Below are 20,446 nucleotides of genomic sequence, written 5' to 3'. Positions count from 1 at the left end.
TCGCCTCTCTGTACATCATACAGTATCAACGGACTGCCATCAAATGAATTGCCATCAAATCAACGGTCCTGTTGCTTGCATCTACATTTATTTGAAGTAATACACTTTGACGTGATATACCTTTTAATAGCCTACATAAATGTTCCAGAAAAGTCCAGTTGCCATTAGCCAACGATAACATGTATCATCTTAATTTGTGGGTTATAAATATCTGCATCTTCTGTCCAATGGAGAGGCAAAAACAACCATTAAATCACTGCAGACATATCATCAGCTATTATTTTTCTGTAACAAAGTTACTTTACTGAAATGACTGTGACAGCTTGACATTTTAATTGTGCTACCAACTGTTTTTCCTGAGGGCCTCTTTAGTCCAATAGAGCAGGTCTTCTTGAACTCGGTCCTGGGTGCACACACATTTTTTTTTGTTGCCCTAGCGCCACACAGCTGATTCAAATAATCAAAGCTTGATGATGAGTTGGTTATTTGAATCAGCTGTGTCGTGCTAGGGCATGGACCGAGTTTAGGAAACACTATAGCAGAGGATCATTTCAAGGAATTTTCCGGTCAGCCCATTTCTATGGTTCATTTCGATGCAAAGTCTCCCCCTACTGGTATAATTCACTCCTAAACGGTAGAGTGATATTATATGGGGTCCAGTATTAGTAGGCCTACTTTATGAATCCTGGAATCATATCACGCATTGAATGTCAGTAAATGACCGTTTGAATCTTAATAAATGAGCACTATGTTTAAATTGTGTTACATTCTCATGTTGTGAATGGCAAACATGGTTTATACCTTATGAATAACCATGTATTCAATCTTTGTATCAGGTTATATGCTTGTATATTTGCCGTCCTCGCTCAAATCAAATTACATTTCATTTCTCACCAGCCGCCAAATACAATGGGTGTAGACTACCGTGAAACGGTTGCTTATGAGCCCTTCGCAACAATGCAGTTTTTCAAAAATGTATAAAAACAGCAACAAAGGAATAAGATACAAAACAATTAAGGTTTATACAGGGAGTACAAGCACCAGATCAATGTGCAGGGGTAAGAGGTATTTGAGATGCCTTCTGGAATTATTCACACCCCCCTTTTCCACATTTTGTTGTGTTACACTCTGAATTTATAATGGACTCACTATGTATGTGTGCAATAATGTTTAACATTATTTTTGAATGACTACCTCATCTCTGTTCCCCACACATACACACACATCTGTAAGGTCCCTCAGTCGAGCAGTGAATTTCAAACACAGATTCAACCACAAAGACACAAAGGTTTTCCAATGCCTGGCAAAAGTAGGGCACCTATTGGTGGATGGGTACAAATCAAAAAGCAGACGTTGAATATCCCTTTGAGCATGGTGAAGTTATTAATTACACTTTGGATGGTGTATCAATACACCCAGTGGTTGTCTAGTAATGATCAACAACCAATTTATCAGAGCTTGAGGAATTGTCAAAAGAGAAATAGACAAATATTATACAATCCAGGTGTACAAAGCTCTTAGAGACTTACCCAGAAACACTCACAGTTGGAATCGCTGACAAAGGTGATTCTAACATGTATTCAGTCAATGGGTTAAATACTTATCGAATCAAGATAAGTGTTTTATTTCTCATAATGGTCTTTCACTTTGACATTCAAGTACTTTGTGTAGATCTTTAACATAAAAAATGACATTTAATTACATTTTAATCGCACTTTGTAACACAACAAAATGTGGAAAAACGGTGTGAATTCTTTCAGAAAGCACTGTATAAAGTCTTGTTAGTGTGCATAGAGTCAGTGCAAGACAGGATCAATGCAGATAGTCTGTTTGACTAATTAATGAACTACTTAGCAGTTTTATGGCTATTTAGCAGTCTTATGGCTTGGGGGTAGAAGCTATCTCGGAGTCTGTTGGTCCGAGAGCCAATGCTCCAGTACCGTTTGCCCGGACCGTAGCAGAGTGAACAGTCTGTGGCTTGGGTGGCTGAAGTCTTTGGCAATTTTTCAGGCCTTCCTTGCTGCCTGATATTGCAGTCCTGGATGTCAGGGAGCTCGGCCTTGGTGATTTACTGGGCTGTCCGAACCACCCACTGTAGTGCTTTGCGGTCGAGAATGATGCATCGCCATACCAAGTGGTGATGCAGCCAGTCAAGATCTCTTTGCAGCCTCCTGAGGTGCCGCTGCACTGTCATGCCCTGTTCACAAATGTGTGTCTTTCTGTGGACCATGTTAAGTCCTTACTGATGTGGACATTTCTGACCTCCTCTCTGTAGGCTGTCTAATCGCCATCGGTAGTCAGGCCTACCACCGTCATGTTGTCAGCAAACCTGATGATGGTGTTGGAATCGTGCGTGGCCACACAGTCGTGGTTGAACAGGGAGGTGACTAAGCACACATCCCGAGGGGACCCCATGTAGAGGGGTCAGTGTGACGGAGGTGTTGTTGCTTACCCTCACCAGCTGGGGCCGGCCTGTCAAGAAGTCCAGGATCCAATTGCAGAGGGAGGTGTTCAGTCCCAGGGTCCTGAGCTTGGTGATGAGCTTGAAGAAAAATAAATATTGTCACATACACCGGAACGCTGAGCTGTAGTCTATGAACAGCCTTCTCACATACAGTTGAAGTCGGAAGTTTACATACACTTAGGTTGGAGTCATTAAAACTAATTTTCAACCACTCAACCACAAATTTCTTGTTAATAACAAACTATAGTTTTGGCAAGTTGGTTAGGACTTCTACTTTGAGCATGACACAAGTAATTTTTCCAACAATTGTTTACAGACAGATTATTTCACTTATAATTCACTGTATCACAATTCCAGTGGGTCAGAAGTTTACATACACTAAGTTGACTGTGCCTTTAAACAGCTTGGAAAATTCCAGAAAATGATGTCATGGCTTTAGAAGCTTCTGATAGGCTAATTGACATAATTTGAGTCAATTGGAGGTGTACCTGTGGATGTATTTCAAGGCCTACCTTCAAACTCAGTGCCTCTTTGCTTGACATCATGGGAAAATCAAAAGAAATCAGCTAAGACCTCAAAAGAAAATTGTAGACCTCCACAAGTCTGGTTCATCATTGGGAGCAATTTCCAAACACCTGAAGGTACCATGTTCATCTGTACAAACAATAGTATGGAAGTATAAACACCATTGGACCACGCAGCTGTCATACGGCTCAGGAATGAGACCCGTTCTGTCTCCTAGAGATGAACGTACTTTGGTGTGAAAAGTGAAAATCTATCCCAGAACAACAGCAAAGGACCTTGTGAAGATGCTGGAGGAAACAGGCACAAAAGTATCTATATCCACAGTAAAATGAGTCCTATATCAACATAACCTGAATGGCCGCTCAACAAAGAAGAATTCACTGCTCCAAAACCGGCATAAAAAGCCAGACTACGGTTTGCAACTGCACATGGGGGTAAAGATCGTACTTTTTGGAGGAATGTCCTCTGTTCTGATGAAACCATTTTTTGGGGGGTCATAATGACCATCGTTATGTTTGGAGGAAAAAGGGGGAGGCTTGCAAGACAAAGAACACAATTCCAACCGTGAAGCACGGGGGTGGCAGCATTATGTTGTGGGGGTGCTTTGCTGCAGGAGGGACGGGTGCACTTCACAAAATAGATGGCGTCACAAAGAAATAAAATTGTGGATATATTGAAGGAACATCTCAAGACATCAGTCAGGAAGTTAAAGTTTGGTCGCAAATGTGTCTTACAAATGGACAATGACCCCAAGCATACTTCCAACATTGTGGCAAAATGGCTTAAGGACAACAAAGTCAAGGTATTGGAATAGACATCACAAAGCCCTGACCTCAATCCTATAGAACATTTGTGGGCAGAACTGAAAAAGAAAGCGTGCGCGAGCAAGGAGACCTACAAACCTAACTCAGTTACACCAGCTCTGTCAGGAGGAATTGGCCAAAATTCACCCAATTTATTATGGGAAGCTTGTGGAAGGCTACTCGAAATGTTTGACCCAAGTTAAACATTTTAAAAGCAACGCTACCAAATACTAATTGAGTGTATGTAAACATCTGACCCACTGAGAATGTGATGAAAGAAATAAAAGCTGAAATAAATCATTCTCTTTACTTTTATTCTGACATTTCACATTCTTAAAATAAAGTGGTGATCCTAACTGACCTAAAATGGGGAATTTTTACTCGGATTAAATGTCAGGAATAATGAAAAACTGAGTTGAAATGTATTTGGCTGAGATGTATGTAAACTTCTTACTTCAACTGCATGTCATTTCCCCTAATGTCCAGGTGGGAGAGGGCAGTGTGAAGATTAATTGAGATTGCGTCATCTGTGGATCTGTTGGGGCGGGATGCAAATTGGAGTGAGTCCAGGGTGTCTGGGATGATGGTGTTGATGTGTGTCATGACCAGCCTTTCAAAGCACTTTAATTAATACAGATGTGAGTGCTACAGGGCGATAGTCATTTAGGCAGGTTACCTGGGAGCTCTTGGGAACAGTGACCATCGTGGTCAGCTTGAAACATGTTGGGATTAACGACTGGGACAACAGACGCCTTGTCACCTTGCTTTCAGAATTTTCTCTTACCTCAGTCTCACTATCAGCTGAGAAAGGACTCTGGCAAAACTTCTGAGTTTTACATAACACTCTTTAAATTAGGAGTGCGATAGTTCTATACCCTTTAACAGGCATCACTGTATAACCTTTAGCTTTATGAAACACAGTTTGCCTAGCCTCTTTCCTATCATCACAAGCAGGGTGCTCTGCTATTGGTTGTCTGCCTCAAACAGAAATCCCTTGACATCGCCTGTCATTGTTGAATATGGATTGTAATTACAGGCATGGCTAGTCCTTTACAAGAGGTGACATGCTTCAACTGCAAACTATTTCAGAGGGCATAGACGTTATGACCGCAACATTCTAAAGAGCAGGGCAGGGGCCCTAATGCATGGAGAATAGAGGAGACTTGAGGCTTTGTGGGAATTTATTGAACTATGAGTCAGAAACACTTAATGAGAATAGATCAAGTTGGTGGTGCTGTTCTTGAATGTGAATTTGCTTTTTTTCTCTAGCAAAACTAAGATGATGTATTGGTTCAGGACAAAGATTTTCTAAGATGAAATGTTAACCATAGCAGCAGCAACAACTCTGAGTTAGTATACTGAACTCATAATGTTTACCAGAATTTACCAACTTAGGTTTCTCTTTTTTTTGGATAGCTTTGCATACAGCCATGCAACTTTTTGGCCTACATATTGAATTGCTACTCTCCATACTTATTACCTATACCGTGTGTCATTTTCCCTTTACTACTATCTCAATAAAACTCAGAATCTTTGACAACCACTATGTCATCACTTAGCTACACGTGGTATCTGCAGAAGGGCTTGAAACAATGACTGAATTGTAAAAAATAAAGGTGCCGGTTCCCACAGTATCTGTGTAACTTAATATAAAGTGTGACCCTCTATCACTTTGCCAATCTCCTTTCCCATGCTTACTTCTTATTAAGGGGATCTTCTGACTTCGGAGTCTGGTGCGCGGCGTAACCTGGCCCCTGCCAAGGCTGGTGGAATGAAATCTGTAGGGGGATTTGACTCCTGCCATCCTGCCTTTCTGGTCAGATCCAGCCCTTATAAAGGAGGAGCCATAGAGGAATCACGCTCCAGCCTCTCTCCAGCGTCCCCCTCTATCCCTGTCCCCTGTGCCCCATCCCCCAGGCTCCTGAGCAGGCTTAGCTCTCGCTCTGGCATCCCAGATTACCCAGCCAATTAGGGTGAAGGCAAAGCCCCTTCTGCCACAGCGGCTGGTGCTGCTGCAGCATGCTTAGTAGCTATGGCCCTTTGCTATGGGAGGTTAGGATGCAGGCAGCATTGACTGGAAGGCTTGCAAGTCACCCTGGGGGAAGAGTCCTGGAAGGGGTCTTACGTCAAAGAGGATGTACTGTCTATGTCAATGTGACAGATGATGCAGGATTTACATACTGAAGCATGAGATTTACTTAGTAGTTGCAAATGTCGTGAACGATAGTGATGCATTGAATACATACAATGGTATTTTGTGATCCTTGTATATTTTCCCAAGCTTTGAGTTGAATCTGAACTGTATACAATAATGGATTCATTGTACCGTCTGTATGAGGAAATCCAATTTCATTATATCTCAGACAACAGCGCCACCTGGTGACACATAATAGTTCCAAACACATTTTTAGACAGTCTACTGGGGGACACTGAAAACACAGGATATCAAAATGATGTTTCAAATGATAGCCCAGAGATGTCAGACAGACAGACACACACACACACACACACACACACAGTGTGTGGATAAAAATCACTGGGGAAGCCAATTCAGGAAAAAAGCCATATCACAACCTGTGTTGTGATAATTGCGTTTTTTGCTCTATAAATCATTTTAGGTCAAACCCCACTGTGATATACATTGTGAACAAAACATTAGGAACACCTTCTTCCATTCTATTTCCATGACACAGACTGACCAGGTGAATCCAGTAGAAAGCTATGATCCCTTATTAATGTCACCTGTTAAATCCACTTCAATCAGTGTAGATGAAGCAAAGGAGACAGGTTTAAGAAACATTTTTTAAGCCCTGTTTATTTTACCTTTATTTAACCAGGCAAGTCAGTGAAGAACAAATTCTTATTTTCAATGACAGCCTAGGAACAGTGGGTTAACTGCCTGTTCAGGGGCAGAACGACAGATTTGTACCTTGTCAGCTCAGGGGTTTGAACTCGCAACCTTCCGGTTACTAGTCCAACGCTCTAACCACTAGGCTAGACATGGATTGTGTATGTGTGCCATTCAATTGTAGTCAACATGGGCCAGCATCCCTGTGGAATGCTTTCGACAACTTGTAGAGTCCATGCATTGAGGGGGTGAATGTTATGTACACTCAGTGTAAAAGGCAGAGACAACAAGAAGACAAGTTACAAAGTGCGCAGAATCAGTGGTGGAAAAAAAGTACCCAATTGTCATACTCGAGTAAAAGCAGATAACTTAATAGAAAATGACTCAAGTAAAAGTGAAAGTCACCCCTGTCAAATCTATTTGAGTAAAACTCTAAAAGTATTTGGTTTTAAATATACTTAACTATCAAAAGTAAATGTAATTGCAAAAATATACTTAAGTATTAAAAGGAAAAGTATAAATAATGTCTAATTCCTTATATTAGGCAAACCAGACAGCACAATTGTCTTGTTTGTTTTATTGCTAACCAGGGGCACACTCCAACACGTCAATACTCAGACATAATGTACAAACTAAGTCTGCCAGATCAGAGACAGTAGGGGTGAGCAGGGTTGCTCTCTTGATAAGTGTGTGAATTGGACCTTTTTCCTGTCCTGTTAAACATTCAAAATGTAACGAGTGCTTTTGTGTGTCAGGGAAAATACATGGAGTAAAAAAAAAGTACATTATTTTTTTTAGGAATGTAGTAAAGTAAAAGTTGTCAAAAATATAAAATGGTAAAGTGCAGTACAGATACACCAATAAACAACTAAGTAGTACATTAAAGTAGTTTTACTAAAGTACTTTACACCACTGGGCAGAATAAATTCAACCACACATTTGTTTCATCACAAAACCAGAGAGCCGTATTTGTCTGGTGAAGTCCACAAAGCATATTGCATGTAACAAACAGGTAGATGACCTACAGCAGGGATGGGCAACTGGTCGCCCGTGGATCAATAAAAATAAATCATTAAGAACTCAATTGAGGTTAGAATATACAGGGTGCCATTTTGAAAATGTAGTTGTGCCTCAGCAGTTTCTCTCTTGTTATGTCAGTCACTGACAGTCACTCAATAAGTCCATGTCAGTTAACATTTTTTGTTAGTCTAATGTCCAGCTTTCTAAACTTGTAGTAATCATGGTCGAATTACCAACTGGGGGGCCCACATTGATTTAATTAGTCACTCTCACAAAAAAATATTAAATATTAAGTGCAAACATTACTCTCCAGAATTGCAGAAAATGTGATGTAAAACTGCTAAATCTTCTCTATGCCCCATGGGAAAATGTGAAGAATTGCCTGAAATTGGTAAATCTTCTCTTTGGTCCATGGCAAAATGTGTATAATTGCAGCAAACTTGCTTTAAAAATGTTTTTTAAAAACACCCCATGGTCAAATTTGTAAAACTGCAGGAAATGAAACTTGATGTTTTGCTTGCAAAATGTCTGACTACTAAACAATTATTGATTGAGAACCACAGAGTTATCACAAGTGGCAAAAAAAACAGCAGAGGCCTCTGCTAAAGTAAATCCACCATCATTTGAACTTCCAAATCATCAAATCACCAATGCTTAGTCTAACAGAGTAACAACTTAAAGATCAGGACCAAAAACAATTTAGTCCAATCAACATAAGGTAAATAACATGTGGCTGTCCATGGTCCTGATTGTGTGTGGTGTGTGTGTGTGTGCGCAAGTAGAAAAACACAATGATTTACCTTACTTGTAGAGGAACGCCAATGCAATCCTCCTCTCTGTCATACTGTAGCCTACACACTTTTAGTTTTTGTTGTCCTCGATTAGGCTACATGGCTAAAAGGCTTGCCAGCTAGCCTAACTTAATTTCAAGGGCAATGATGAGCCAGCTAGTTAACGTTAGCCTACTACATCTAGCTACATATTGAACTTCCACCCTCTCAGGCCAGGGGCACAACGTATGAATTTATGGTTGGATCTGAATCACCGGTATAATCACTGGCCGGTACAGTAAGTCCACAAGTCCAAATCCTTATCTCCATCCAATTTTTCCTTTTCTCCATCCAAGCTCATTTATAAAAGGGTCGATTTTAGCTAGCCACCGGAGGACAACGACACAACGAGATGCAAAAATGCACCTTTTTTCGTCAATGCTTTTGATGCAATGTGATTGGTGTGAAGTCACATCCAAACTAGCTTCCATTGACACTTTTTTTGGTGCACCAGGACCATTCACAATTGAGCTCACACAGTTTAGCTCAATGCTGATTGTTTTTTTTTTTTATTTAAACATTATCAAGGGAGGCAAAATGCTTGCTAGCTTCCCTTGCTATTAAATTCAATGCTACAGGCTGCAACAATGGCATACTCTTTTTGGCCAGACAGCATCAGATAGATGGGCTACATATACTGAGACAGAGGGGCGCCGTTTCGCTCGATCGGATGCTTTCTCTGGTGAGATACATTCAGCCATATGCGAATTGAAGGCCAATTATGAAACACGGTGACTAAAAATACATCATTTTATATGTTTTTTTTTTTTTTTTAATTGGTCAAATTTTGGGGGACGCGCACATACACTCACTCTGTGTCTGAGGACACTCCCTCTGTGGTGGCCCGTGAGATGACTGTATTGGCGCGGCTGAGGCTGCCGCGTTGGTCCACTGCTGATGCGACAGGTCTCTGAGCCACGAAGGTGTTCTTACTGCTTTGAACATGGACGCCGGAGTCTTCTTCATCATCGTCATCCTCCTCGTCATCTTCCTCCTCCTCCTCGTCTTCGTTGTTGGCTCCCTGGGGCATAAGGGTGGTGCAGCTGAACTGGCTCAGAGGCTTCCCCAGAATCCCAAAGCTAGAAAAACAGATTTCAAAGTTCAAACATACACTCTTAGAAAAAAAAAGGTGCTATCTAAAAGGAGAACCCGTTGAAGAACCCTTTTTGGTTCCAGGTAGAAGCCTTTACACACAGGGTTCTACATGGAACCCAAAAGAGTTATGGTGACAGCCATTTTGTCTAAGAGTGTTGCAGACAGTTCAGGGGTGTGGAAATACAGTGCTGTGAATGTTAACTTCATGTACAAGAGATATTCATCAATTTGAGAGGGACAATTAAAGTTCAATAGAATGTTTGTAATGTTATACTATCAATCTCTTACACATATAGTTTGTTATTTTCTTTCAACCTTCTGATATACTTTCTATCACTCAAAATGTCATGCTTCTGCCTCTAACCCTATGAAACTCTTTTCCACCTTCTCCTCCCTCCTTAATCCTCCTCGGTTCTTGGCCCTCTTCTCTTCCCTCTAAACACCAAGTCACTCGGCTCTGTCATATCCTCACGTGTTCTCTCCTATCATTGCTATGCAGATGACACAAAACTACTTTTCGTCTTCCCCCCTTCAACATTCAGGTGGCGACATGCATAGGTTCTAATCCAGACACTTGTCATCTCCCGTCTGGACTACTGCAACTCGCTGTTGGCTGGGCTCCCCGCTTGTGCCATCAAATCCCTGCAACTTATCCAGAACGCTGCAGCCCGCCTGGTTTTCAACCTTCCCAAGTTCGTCCACGTCACCCCGCTCCTCCGCACACTCCACTGGCTTTCAGTCGAAACTCGCATCCACTTCAAGACCATGCTACTTGCCTACAGAGCAGCAAGAGGAACTGCCCCCCACACACACACCTTCAGGCTAGGCTCAAACCCTACACCCCAACCTGAGCACTCCCTTCTGCCACCTCTGGTCTCTTGGTTCACCCACCGCTCCGGGAGGGCAGCTCCCGCTCAGCCCAGTCCAAGTCATTCTCTATCCTGGCACCTTCCCCCTAAAGCTAGGACAGCAGATTGTACTTACTATGCCTGTGATATGTGGTTGTCCCACCTCGCTATCTTAAGAATGTACTAACTGTAAGTCGCTCTGGATAAGAGCGTCTGCTAAATGACTAAAAATGTATATAGCAAACATATTCCTTCCCGAGCCTGGTCCCAGACCTTGCCAACAGTTGGTGTGACAATGACCATAGGAGTTGGCAAGACAGCACATACAGATCTGGGATGGGGTTATTCCCTCCCTGTGCTGTGACTGTTAGCTACCTGACAGAGGCCAGCTGCTCTTTGAGCTCCTCCATCAGGGTCTCTGGGTTACACAGCTTGGCCTGGCTCTGCTTCCTGGGTCTGTAGCGGCAGAACAGATGAGGAGCCTCCTCCCGCGGATATGGCAGCAGGGACACCATGACCGGGGAGCGCTGGGCCACCATCTTACTCAAGGCCGGACGACGCTGGGACTTCCTGGGGTCAAAGGTTAAAGGTCAAAGGACGAGAATCAGAAGACTGAGAACCAATTTCAAATTGGTGCCTATTCCCTAGGGCCTAGGCACTAGATATTAATTGATTTAGATGCGGGCATTAGAGTGAAGAGTCATTAGGGGAAATCCTACAGCGGGAGGACAACATCTCACAAGTCAAACTGTAGAATTTCCTTAAGCAGGGAAAAAAATTAATGCAATTAAAATGCCAGCGGATGTCATTCTAATACCAGATATTATAAAATATATACAGCTGTACTATTAATCATCAAATATGTAGACAGCAGCTGTGAAGATATCAACAAAATAAACTCCCCACATTTGATTAATTTGGTTCTACTTATGGAGTACAGACTTCAAGACCAACTTGGCCTGGACCTGACAGCATAAGAGCAAGAGACCTGAAACCGCTTACAGAACTGTCAGTCATCTGTCAGATGTTGGGAGCTGACATAAGAGTGACAGGCCGTTTTATCTGACAAGTCATGAATCTGTCTCAGTCAATCCTATGGTCTGGGAGGTAGATAGACAGCATTCAAGCAGAGATGGCTTTGCAGCCTAAACCATTTTGTTCTTTACTGCAACACATCATGTCAGTCAGTCACTTAGGCTAGCAGAAACTATTGTCCGGAATTTTTTTTTTTTTAAATGACTCAAAATGGGAGCTGATAAGATAGCCACGTGTACACCACCCCAGCCTTCCACCACTCCCCACACACCTTTGTTCTGGGGCATTGTGGCTCTGTGTGTGCACTTTGGGCTCAGTCTGTCCCTCTTTGGTGGAGGAGTCCTGGGCCAGGCTGTCCTCTGTGGCATCTATCCTGGTCCTGAGGGCGGGGTTGAAGGTGTCAGAACGCAGCAGGCGCCCCACCTCCTCCTGGATGCCCCTCAGGTCCTTCCTACTGAACGTCACCCACGCCACGTAGCAGAAGAAGCTGTACAGACACTGGTGTAGATAGGACAGATTACAGAGATGAGATGCTACAGTTGCATTTGATATACGTCTTTTGTTAATATCTAATGCTGATGGCTCCATCCTCTGGAGATAATAATAATAATGTTTAGGCCTGTTCATTCATTTAATCATTCATCCAGCCAGTCAGCCAGCCAGCAAGCCAGTAATTAATTCAAGGTGCTAAAGCTGCATCTGGGTCTGTGTCACATCATCATTCTTTTTTTCCAAAATACATTTAAAAATGTCAAATGTTCTGGCACTAGATGCAGACACACAGGGTGCTGAGTTACCCTAAAATAACTCTGTTACACTATACCACCACCTCTGGTTAAACAGTACCGAGTCAACATCTCCTCTGGAATACACAGTCGCAAAGGTCAAATCACCGTTCTGTGGGGATTGGTACTAACCTCATACAACTGCCTGTCTTTGTAGGTCAATGACACACGGCTCCTGTAGAAACAAAGCACTTAAAGTGATAGTTTAACGCAGCAAGTGAAATGTTTTGTGCATGGAGGTTAGGCCACTACTCACAATTTCTGGATGTATTAGATGTTGTGTATAATCTACGTAGATTGTTCTGAATATAGGCTTTAACTGTCAATCGCGTTGGATCTAAGGTATCTGCTTAATAACCAAATGAGTATCTATTCCCTTGACTCGTCACTTCCCCTCCTTGCCCCTGCAGAGCCAAAATGGCGGCGAGGTGACTGACCTGCCACAGGCCATGTGGTGCTGCTGGGATAGGCCCAGGCCCAGGACCAGGCTGGAGTAGCAGAAGGCCAGCTGCTTCTGGGCCAGCTCCACCTTAGCAAGGGTCTCCGCCATCACCTGCTTCTCTGTGATACTCTGCTCACTGACACAAATCAATACATTATAGAGAGGCAAAGTCATGAGAAACATCAATACAAGCGAATGAAGAGTCTCAAGTCTATATAAAATGGTAATTAATGTAAACACACACATACATACATACACACAAACACACACGGCACAATGAGTATGGTACTGACGCCATGAGAGGCTTGGGCTTCTTCTCCAGAGACTTCCTCTCAAAGTAACAGGACAGGTAGAGCAGGAGGGCAGCCAGGAACTCATCCAGCTCTCTGCTCCTAAACACACACACACACACACACACACACAGGGCAATCATAAAGCCTAAGCAATATACACTACAGTTCAAAAGTTTGTGGTCACTTAGAAATATCCTTGTTTTGGAAAGAAAAGCAAAACAATTATCCATTAAAATAACATCAAATTGATCAGAAATACAGTGTAGACATTGTTAATGTTGTAAATTACTATTGTAGCTGGAAACTGGATTTTTGTAGCTGGATTGTTTTATGGAATATCTACATAGTCGTAGAGGCCCATTATCAGCAACCATCACTCCTGTGTTCAAATGGCACGTTGTGTTTGCTAATCCAAGTTTATCATTTTAAAAGGCTAATTGATCATTAGAAACCCCTTTTTCAATTATGTTAGCACAGCTGAAAACTGTTGTCCTGATTAAAGAAGCAATAAAACTGGCCTTCTTTAGACAAGTTGAGAATCTGGAACATCATCATTTGTGGGTTCGATTACAGGCTCAAAATGGCCAGAAACAAATCATTTTCTTCTGAAACTCCTCGGTCTCTTCTTGTTCTGAGAAATGAAGGCTATTCCATGCAAGAAATTGCCAAGAAACTGAAGATCTCGTACAACGCTGTGTATTACTCCCTTCACAGAACAGCGCAAACTGGCTGGGAGGCCCCGGTGCACAACTGAGCAAGAGAACAAGTACATTAGTGTCTAGTTTGAGAAACAGATGCTTCACAAGTCCTCAACTGGTAGTATGAGTGTTAACCCTGGTGTTCTGGCTAAATAAACAATATATAGTAGTATAAGTGTTAACCCTGGTGTTCTGGCTACATTGCCACCCTGGCCCTCATACTATTATGGCCATCATTGGTCACGTAATCATGTCCACCTTCCAATTGGCTCATTCAACCCATCTCCTCTCCTTTCTACTCAAGATTGGTGCTGTGAATGCACCTTTTATTAGTTTGCACACCACCACAAAACCTCAAAGAAGTTGCTGTGAATGAGAATGTGTTCTCTTCTCAGTCAATTTCCATAGTAAGTTTAGGGTAAGTTCAGCTTCATTAAATAGTACCCGCAATACAACAGTCTCAAAATGATTTTCTAATGATCAATTAGCCTTTTAAAATGATAAACTTGGATAAGCTAACACAACGTGCCATTGGAACACAGGAATGATGGTTGCTGATAATGGGCCTCTGTACGCCTAGATATTCCATTTAAAAAAATCTGCCGTTTCCAGCTACAATAGTCATTTACAACATTAACCATGTCTACACACTGTATTTCTGATCAATTAGATGTTGTTTTAATAAACAAAAAAAAAATTGCTTTTCTTTCAAAAACAAGGACATTTCTAAGTGACCCCAAACTTTTGAATGGTAGTGTACGCAAATGGATGTAGCATGGATTGAAAACATAGCCATAAAGAAAGGTGTGTGTGTGAGAGAGAGGGATTGAGAGAGACAGATGGACAGACAAAAGAGGGAGAGAGAAGGCAGATATACTGTGCAGTGGGTGCTTCCTTACTTCAACACAGACAGGAAGCAAAGTGGAATGGGGAGTGCATCATTCTCCTGCAGCAAACTGAGTGCCACCTCTGCAACACAGACAGACATACATACAGTGCCTTCAGAAGCTATTCATAACCCTTGACTTATTCCATAATGGCAAAGTGAAAACATAATTTTAGAAATGTCTGCAAAAGTATTGAAAATGAAATACAGAAATACCTATTTCACAGTATTCACACCCCCGAGTCAATACTTTATAGAATCGCCTTTGGCCGCGATTACAGCTGTAGATATGGCCTTATGTTTTAGGTTATTATCTTGCCGAAAGGTGAATTCATTCAAGCCTAGTTACAGTTACGACTTAAAAAATGGTTGTCTAGCAATGATCAACAACCAACTTGGCAGACCTTGAAGAATTTTTAAAAAGAATCATGTGCAAATAGTGTACAATTCAGGTGTGCAAAGCTCTTAGAGACTTACTCAGAAAGACTCACAGACGTAATCTCTGCCAAAGGTGATGCAAACATATATTGAATCAGGGGTGTGAATGTAAATGAGATATTTCTGTATTTCATTTTCAATAAATGTGCAAACATTCATAAAAACATGTTTTCACCTTGTCATTGTGGAGTACTGTGTGTAGATGGGTGGGAGAAAAAAACTGATTTAATCCATTTTGAATTCAGGCTGTAACACAACAAAATGTGAAGTCAAGGACTATGAATACTGTCTGAAGGCACTGTACATACTGTACAGACAGACAGACAGACAGACAGACAGACAGACAGACAGACAGACAGACAGACAGACAGACAGACAGAGAAAGACCATATATTCAACTAATCAACTGTAAAAGATGTGTTCCATAACATAGATCCGTATTGTGTATGACCGACCAACACCTACGTTTCACATCCTCAATGGTCACATAGTCCCTCTGACCCCGTTTTACTGAGGACTTGTAGGCATTGAGTTGAGCAGGACCCACAGTCTTCCTGCTGCTTTGTCCCCCCCTCTTGGCCGATGACTGCGTTTGCCTACAAATAATAGACAGAAAAGTATTCGTTGAAAGAGTTCAGGACACAGTAATTCCCTTAATTATGTGTCAATCAAGGATACATATCACTTGTAATATAATGAATGCTCTATCTATTAATATCATTGCTAGTTGAACAGCATGGATAGGAAAAGTGCTGTTGGCTTAGGCTAGAAATGAATAGCTAGCTACCTCTCTGGACGCTTGCTGGCAAGATCTTGAAAATTGACAGGTTTAGTCTTTTTTCTCTTATCTTTTACCTCCACAGATGTACTAAAACTGAAAATAAAAGGATGAGAAAATAGTTCAATTACTTATCAACAGGTGCATACTCAACGATAAGTTAATTAGATAATAAAATACATCCATATACACCCGCAAATAATAGTGAGAAAACGTTTGCACAGAAATGGGTCCAGAAAGTATTGTAACATTTGCTACTGCTATAGCTGCCCATTAACGTTACCTAATGAACTCGAGGGCTTGGGTTTCATCATTCCAGTTCCATCGCCCAGGTGGAGGTATGCTGATCTGTCATATGAAGTAACCATTGTCATTACTTCAAAAATGAATTATTGACACGTTCACGATCGAGCGTCACTATTGCAGCAACAGGTGTACACTTGTTAAAATGTTGACCTCGAGCTCTCTCAGGCAGCTGCTACACCTGCATCTGTTTTTGTCGTTCTACTTGTAGCACACCGTACAACTGCTACATTGTGACATTCGCTAAAACTCAACTGCCACATTGGGCCAACCTTGTCACATTTAACAAACGTACCGTTTCCTTTTGTGGTTTCGGCATTTCTCCTTTATACCATAAAGCTCATCTTCCTCCCTGCTACCCTCGAAGTGTTTACTAAAAATGTAGGTCTAGTATCTAGGCAACAGCCAATCGGGTCTATGTGGCAGCACTTGAAAAGAGAGAAGCGCAGAATCCAATGCAGTACCTTGGTGTGGCTAATCGGGTGTTTGCAATGAGGTGGCCTATGCATTTCAAGACAGTTCAGAATCATCATAACAATTACTATGGAGTATCTAATGTATCTAGAGTATCTAAAAGTTCCTTGCCTTCACTATAGAGAAATGTTTTCAATAAGACAAAATATCTATGATACCATCTAACAATAAAAAACGAAAGACAATATGTCTGCAATTTTATATTAAAATGGCAGACGTTTCAAAAACACTGGAAATTCAGTTCATTATCCATATGAAAGAATTGACTTGGCATATTTCGACATTCATTTCCAAACTGTCAACAAAGCAAATAACAATACATCAAATATAATAATAGAACACCAAATATCCTGACAATCATTTTCAATGCACTATCTCTCCCTGTAGTCTCAGAGAAGCCCATTAAATCATGTTTATGAGGCCTTTGGTGTGAGGAGATTAACTCTCTATATGAAGACATCCAAGCCCCATTCCTTATCCTTAACCTCTGGGAGAGCATTTGAAGACTGTATAAGCTTAGTACCACAACTCCTCCCTGGAATACATTAAAAGAAAATACCATTAAATTACCTTACCACAATTCTCTCGTACAACATCTTCTTATATTCCATTCAATTGGTTTCTATGTTAAATATCAATTTCAGTTCAATGATAGATATTTTTTAAAAGGCAGTAAGAGTAATAAAGGTATTATCAATGACAAATGTAATTGTGTTAATAAAACTCTGAAAAGTCTGTTAACTTCCTCATCAGGCACATAAAATGGAGAACCTATAGAGAGGTGTTAAAGAATGGTCATGGAAGGTTAATTACATACATGCATACTGTACTGTATGTTTGAATCAATGTGTTACACTTGCATGAATCTAGAATGAATGGAAGACAAATAGAATTTCCGCTCTTATTTCAGAAATATCGTACCTTTGAACAATACAGGATTGTATAAAAAAAAAAGTGTCCAAGTGGTATCGGCAGTCCTTGTCCATTAACGACATGATCAGTGCTGCACACCGGTAGCATACAGTGAAACAACAGACAGAACTTATTATGTGTCAAAGCAATCTGGGCTTTCTTGTTGAATCACAGAGGGAAGACCAGTTCATGTGGTCATACTTTTCTCTGTCCCATGGGTTGATGGCCACCAAGGAGCCTCTGTCCAAAATCCCTCCAAACTCACCCTCAATGACACTGTTAAAAAGCATACATTCATTTTTTTTTTTTAAACTTGAATGTTACTCTTGAACAGGTAGCCTAGTGATTAGAGCGGTGGACTTGTAACCAAAAGGTTGCAAGATCAAATCCCTGAGCTGACAAGGTAAAAAAAATCTGTCATACTGCCCCTGAACAAGGCAGTTAACCCACTCTTCCTAGGCTGTCATTGAAAATAAGAATTTGGTCTTAACTGCCTTGCCTAGTTAAATAAAGGTATATATTTTTTTTTAGGAAATGGGTTACTGTTCAAATTATCTTTAGCTGGAGAATTTGTATAGGTCACACTGGTACAAGGATATCTTTCCATCTGAGCTCTGTGAAGGAAAGGCACATTTTCAGTGAAGGCATAATCAATATGAAGTGATTACGTAGAGGGACAATCAAAATAGATTGGTCCTCAGAATGTCAACTGAAGAGCATCGTCTTCCTCATACCTTGTAAACCTTGGCAGTAGGTATAGCTGGGACCACTTCTTCACTGTAGGTCAAATTCTGATCTCCATCTAAGCTATATCCAACAACTGAGTGTCCCATGTCTGCAAGCATATGTATCAACAGGTAGGAGAAGATAATTCAGTCATGTGCCAAATACTAAATAATAATAATAATAATACAATAATAATAATAATAAATGCTTGCCAAATACAAAAATAGAGCAAAAATATTATTATTTATTTATATTTTCTTGCTGAATTTCACCCACCTACCATTTCATATCAACAGCTTTCCCACTGAGGGAAGAAAAAACAGACTCCCTTCTGTCCACACAGAACCTTGTCAATAAGCTCTCCAACATCCTATTAGAGATGCGTTCGTAAAATTCACTCTGGCTATCTACTCCGATTTCAGAGCACTCTCGTCTGAGTGTGCCAGAGCGCAGAATAACTGATGAATTTATGAACGCACAACGCCAGTTGAATATGATCGGTGTCATTAAACGTCGGCAAAAAAACAACATAATTAAATTATTGCCAGCAGCACAGTGACAGTCATCAATGCTCTAGAAAGCATGACATCAGCCTAACCAGTTCTGCTATGGTGAGTAAAGTGGTCAGAGTGAGTTGTTCTCTCATTTGTGATTAGAAGTAGCTAGCCAGCTTTACCAGTTAGCTTGGGTGTCTGACTGCCGTTGTCAGGTCAGAACGCTTGGATCAACCCCTACTCCTCCGCCACAGCATCCAGTGTACGCTCTGAACGCTCAGAGAGTGAAACGCTCTGAATTTACAAACGGACAATATGACAATGCTCTTAATTTACGAACGCCTAGAGCGCACTCTGGAATCCCAGAGTGAATTTACGAACAAAGAGCAATGTTGTACCACTGAAAAACGAAGTGAAAGCCATCTCCGTAATTTCACATATTTTAAAATCACAGTCTGTAATCCCTTAAGAACTACTTGGGAGATTCAGTAGAAGACAATAATGTATTTACTTGTGCACGGGGTACTGATCTCCCTCTCCTTACTCCCATTCTCCAAGAGTCCTCACTATCAGCCCGAGCTTCCATTCTATAATACATTCCACCCAATCAGACATCAAGAGAATAACACATGGATGGAATTCCTGACCCAATCACTCTACCGAATTGAACGGAAACTTTACTGCTGATAGGCTACACTACACAAACACATACTGCAGGCAGCTACAAACAAATAATGAGTCATCCAGATTCCATTAAGCCATACAATATTATTTATTCATTCATAGTGTCTCATCAAATATTGCATGTGTGAAGCTGGATGATAGTACTATTGACATAAGACAGGAGTAGCTTATGGCAAGAACAGCTCAAATAAGCAAAGAGAAATGACAGTCCATCATTACTTAAAGACATGAAGGTCAGTCAAAGTGGAACATTTCAAGGACTTTGAAAATGTCTTCAAGTGCATTGCAAAATCCATCAAGAGCCATGACGAAACTGGCTCTCATGATGATCACAAGAAAGGAAGACCCAGAGTTACCTCCGTTGCAGAGGAAAAGTTTGTTAAAGTTAAATGCTTCACAGAGTTCAAGTAACAGGCACATCTAAACATCAACTGTTCAGAGAAGACTGTGTGAATCCACCCTTCATGGTCAAATTGCTGCAAAGAAACCACTACCAAAGGACACCAATATGGAGAAAAGACTTGCTTGAGCCAAGAAACATGACCAAATGACATTTGACCGGTGGAAATCTGTCCTTTGGTCTGATGAGTCCAAATATGAGATTTTTTCCCAACCGCCGTGTCTTTGTGAGACACAGAGTAGGTGAATGGATGATCTTCGCATGGGTAGTTCCTACCGTGAAGCATGGAGGAGGTGTGATGGTGTAGGGGTGCTTTTCTGGTGACACTGTCTGTTTTTTATTTAGAATTCAAGGCACACTTAACCAACATGGCTACCACAGCATTCTGCAGCGCTATGCCATCCCATCTGGTTTGCGCTTAGTGGTCCTATCATTTGTTTTTCAACTGGACAATGACCCAAAACACACCACCAGGCTGTGTAAGAGCTATTTGACCAAGGAGAGTGATGGAGTGCTGACTTGGCCTCCACAGTCACCTGACATCAACTCATTTGAGATGGTTTGGGATGAGTTGGACGGCAGAGTGAAGATAAAGCAGTTAACAAGTGTGCAGCATATGTGGGAACTCCTTCAAGACAGTTGGAAAAGCATTCCTCGTGAAGCTG

General features: G+C 41.3%; 1 protein-coding gene across 3 annotated transcripts; it reads right to left on the bottom strand.

Annotated features, from left to right (window-relative positions):
* Nucleotides 1-8,952: 8,952 nt before the first annotated feature.
* On the bottom strand, nucleotides 8,953-19,414 carry LOC112264888 (protein phosphatase 1 regulatory subunit 36). Of its 3 annotated transcripts, none has more exons than XM_024441787.2 (12): nucleotides 19,209-19,414; nucleotides 18,212-18,312; nucleotides 16,072-16,136; nucleotides 15,798-15,884; nucleotides 15,476-15,606; nucleotides 14,586-14,655; nucleotides 12,989-13,087; nucleotides 12,691-12,831; nucleotides 12,386-12,428; nucleotides 11,740-11,966; nucleotides 10,809-11,003; nucleotides 8,953-9,569 (listed from the first exon to the last, which is right to left on the bottom strand). In XM_024441787.2, exons 2-12 carry the CDS (start codon nucleotides 18,308-18,310, stop codon nucleotides 9,299-9,301), a joined length of 1,428 nt encoding a protein of 475 aa, XP_024297555.1. In that variant the 5' UTR covers nucleotides 18,311-18,312; nucleotides 19,209-19,414; the 3' UTR covers nucleotides 8,953-9,298. The 3 variants fall into 3 exon arrangements, with proteins under 3 accessions (XP_024297555.1, XP_042151651.1, XP_024297556.1); XM_042295717.1 differs by lacking the exon at nucleotides 19,209-19,414 and adding an exon at nucleotides 18,484-19,156; XM_024441788.2 differs by lacking the exons at nucleotides 18,212-18,312; nucleotides 19,209-19,414 and adding an exon at nucleotides 16,387-17,828.
* Between the last annotated feature and the right edge of the window lie 1,032 nt (nucleotides 19,415-20,446).

Source organism: Oncorhynchus tshawytscha, linkage group LG13, assembly GCF_018296145.1.
Source record: "Oncorhynchus tshawytscha isolate Ot180627B linkage group LG13, Otsh_v2.0, whole genome shotgun sequence".
Lineage (NCBI taxonomy): Eukaryota > Metazoa > Chordata > Actinopteri > Salmoniformes > Salmonidae > Oncorhynchus > Oncorhynchus tshawytscha.
This window is presented reverse-complemented; position numbering and strand designations above follow the sequence as displayed.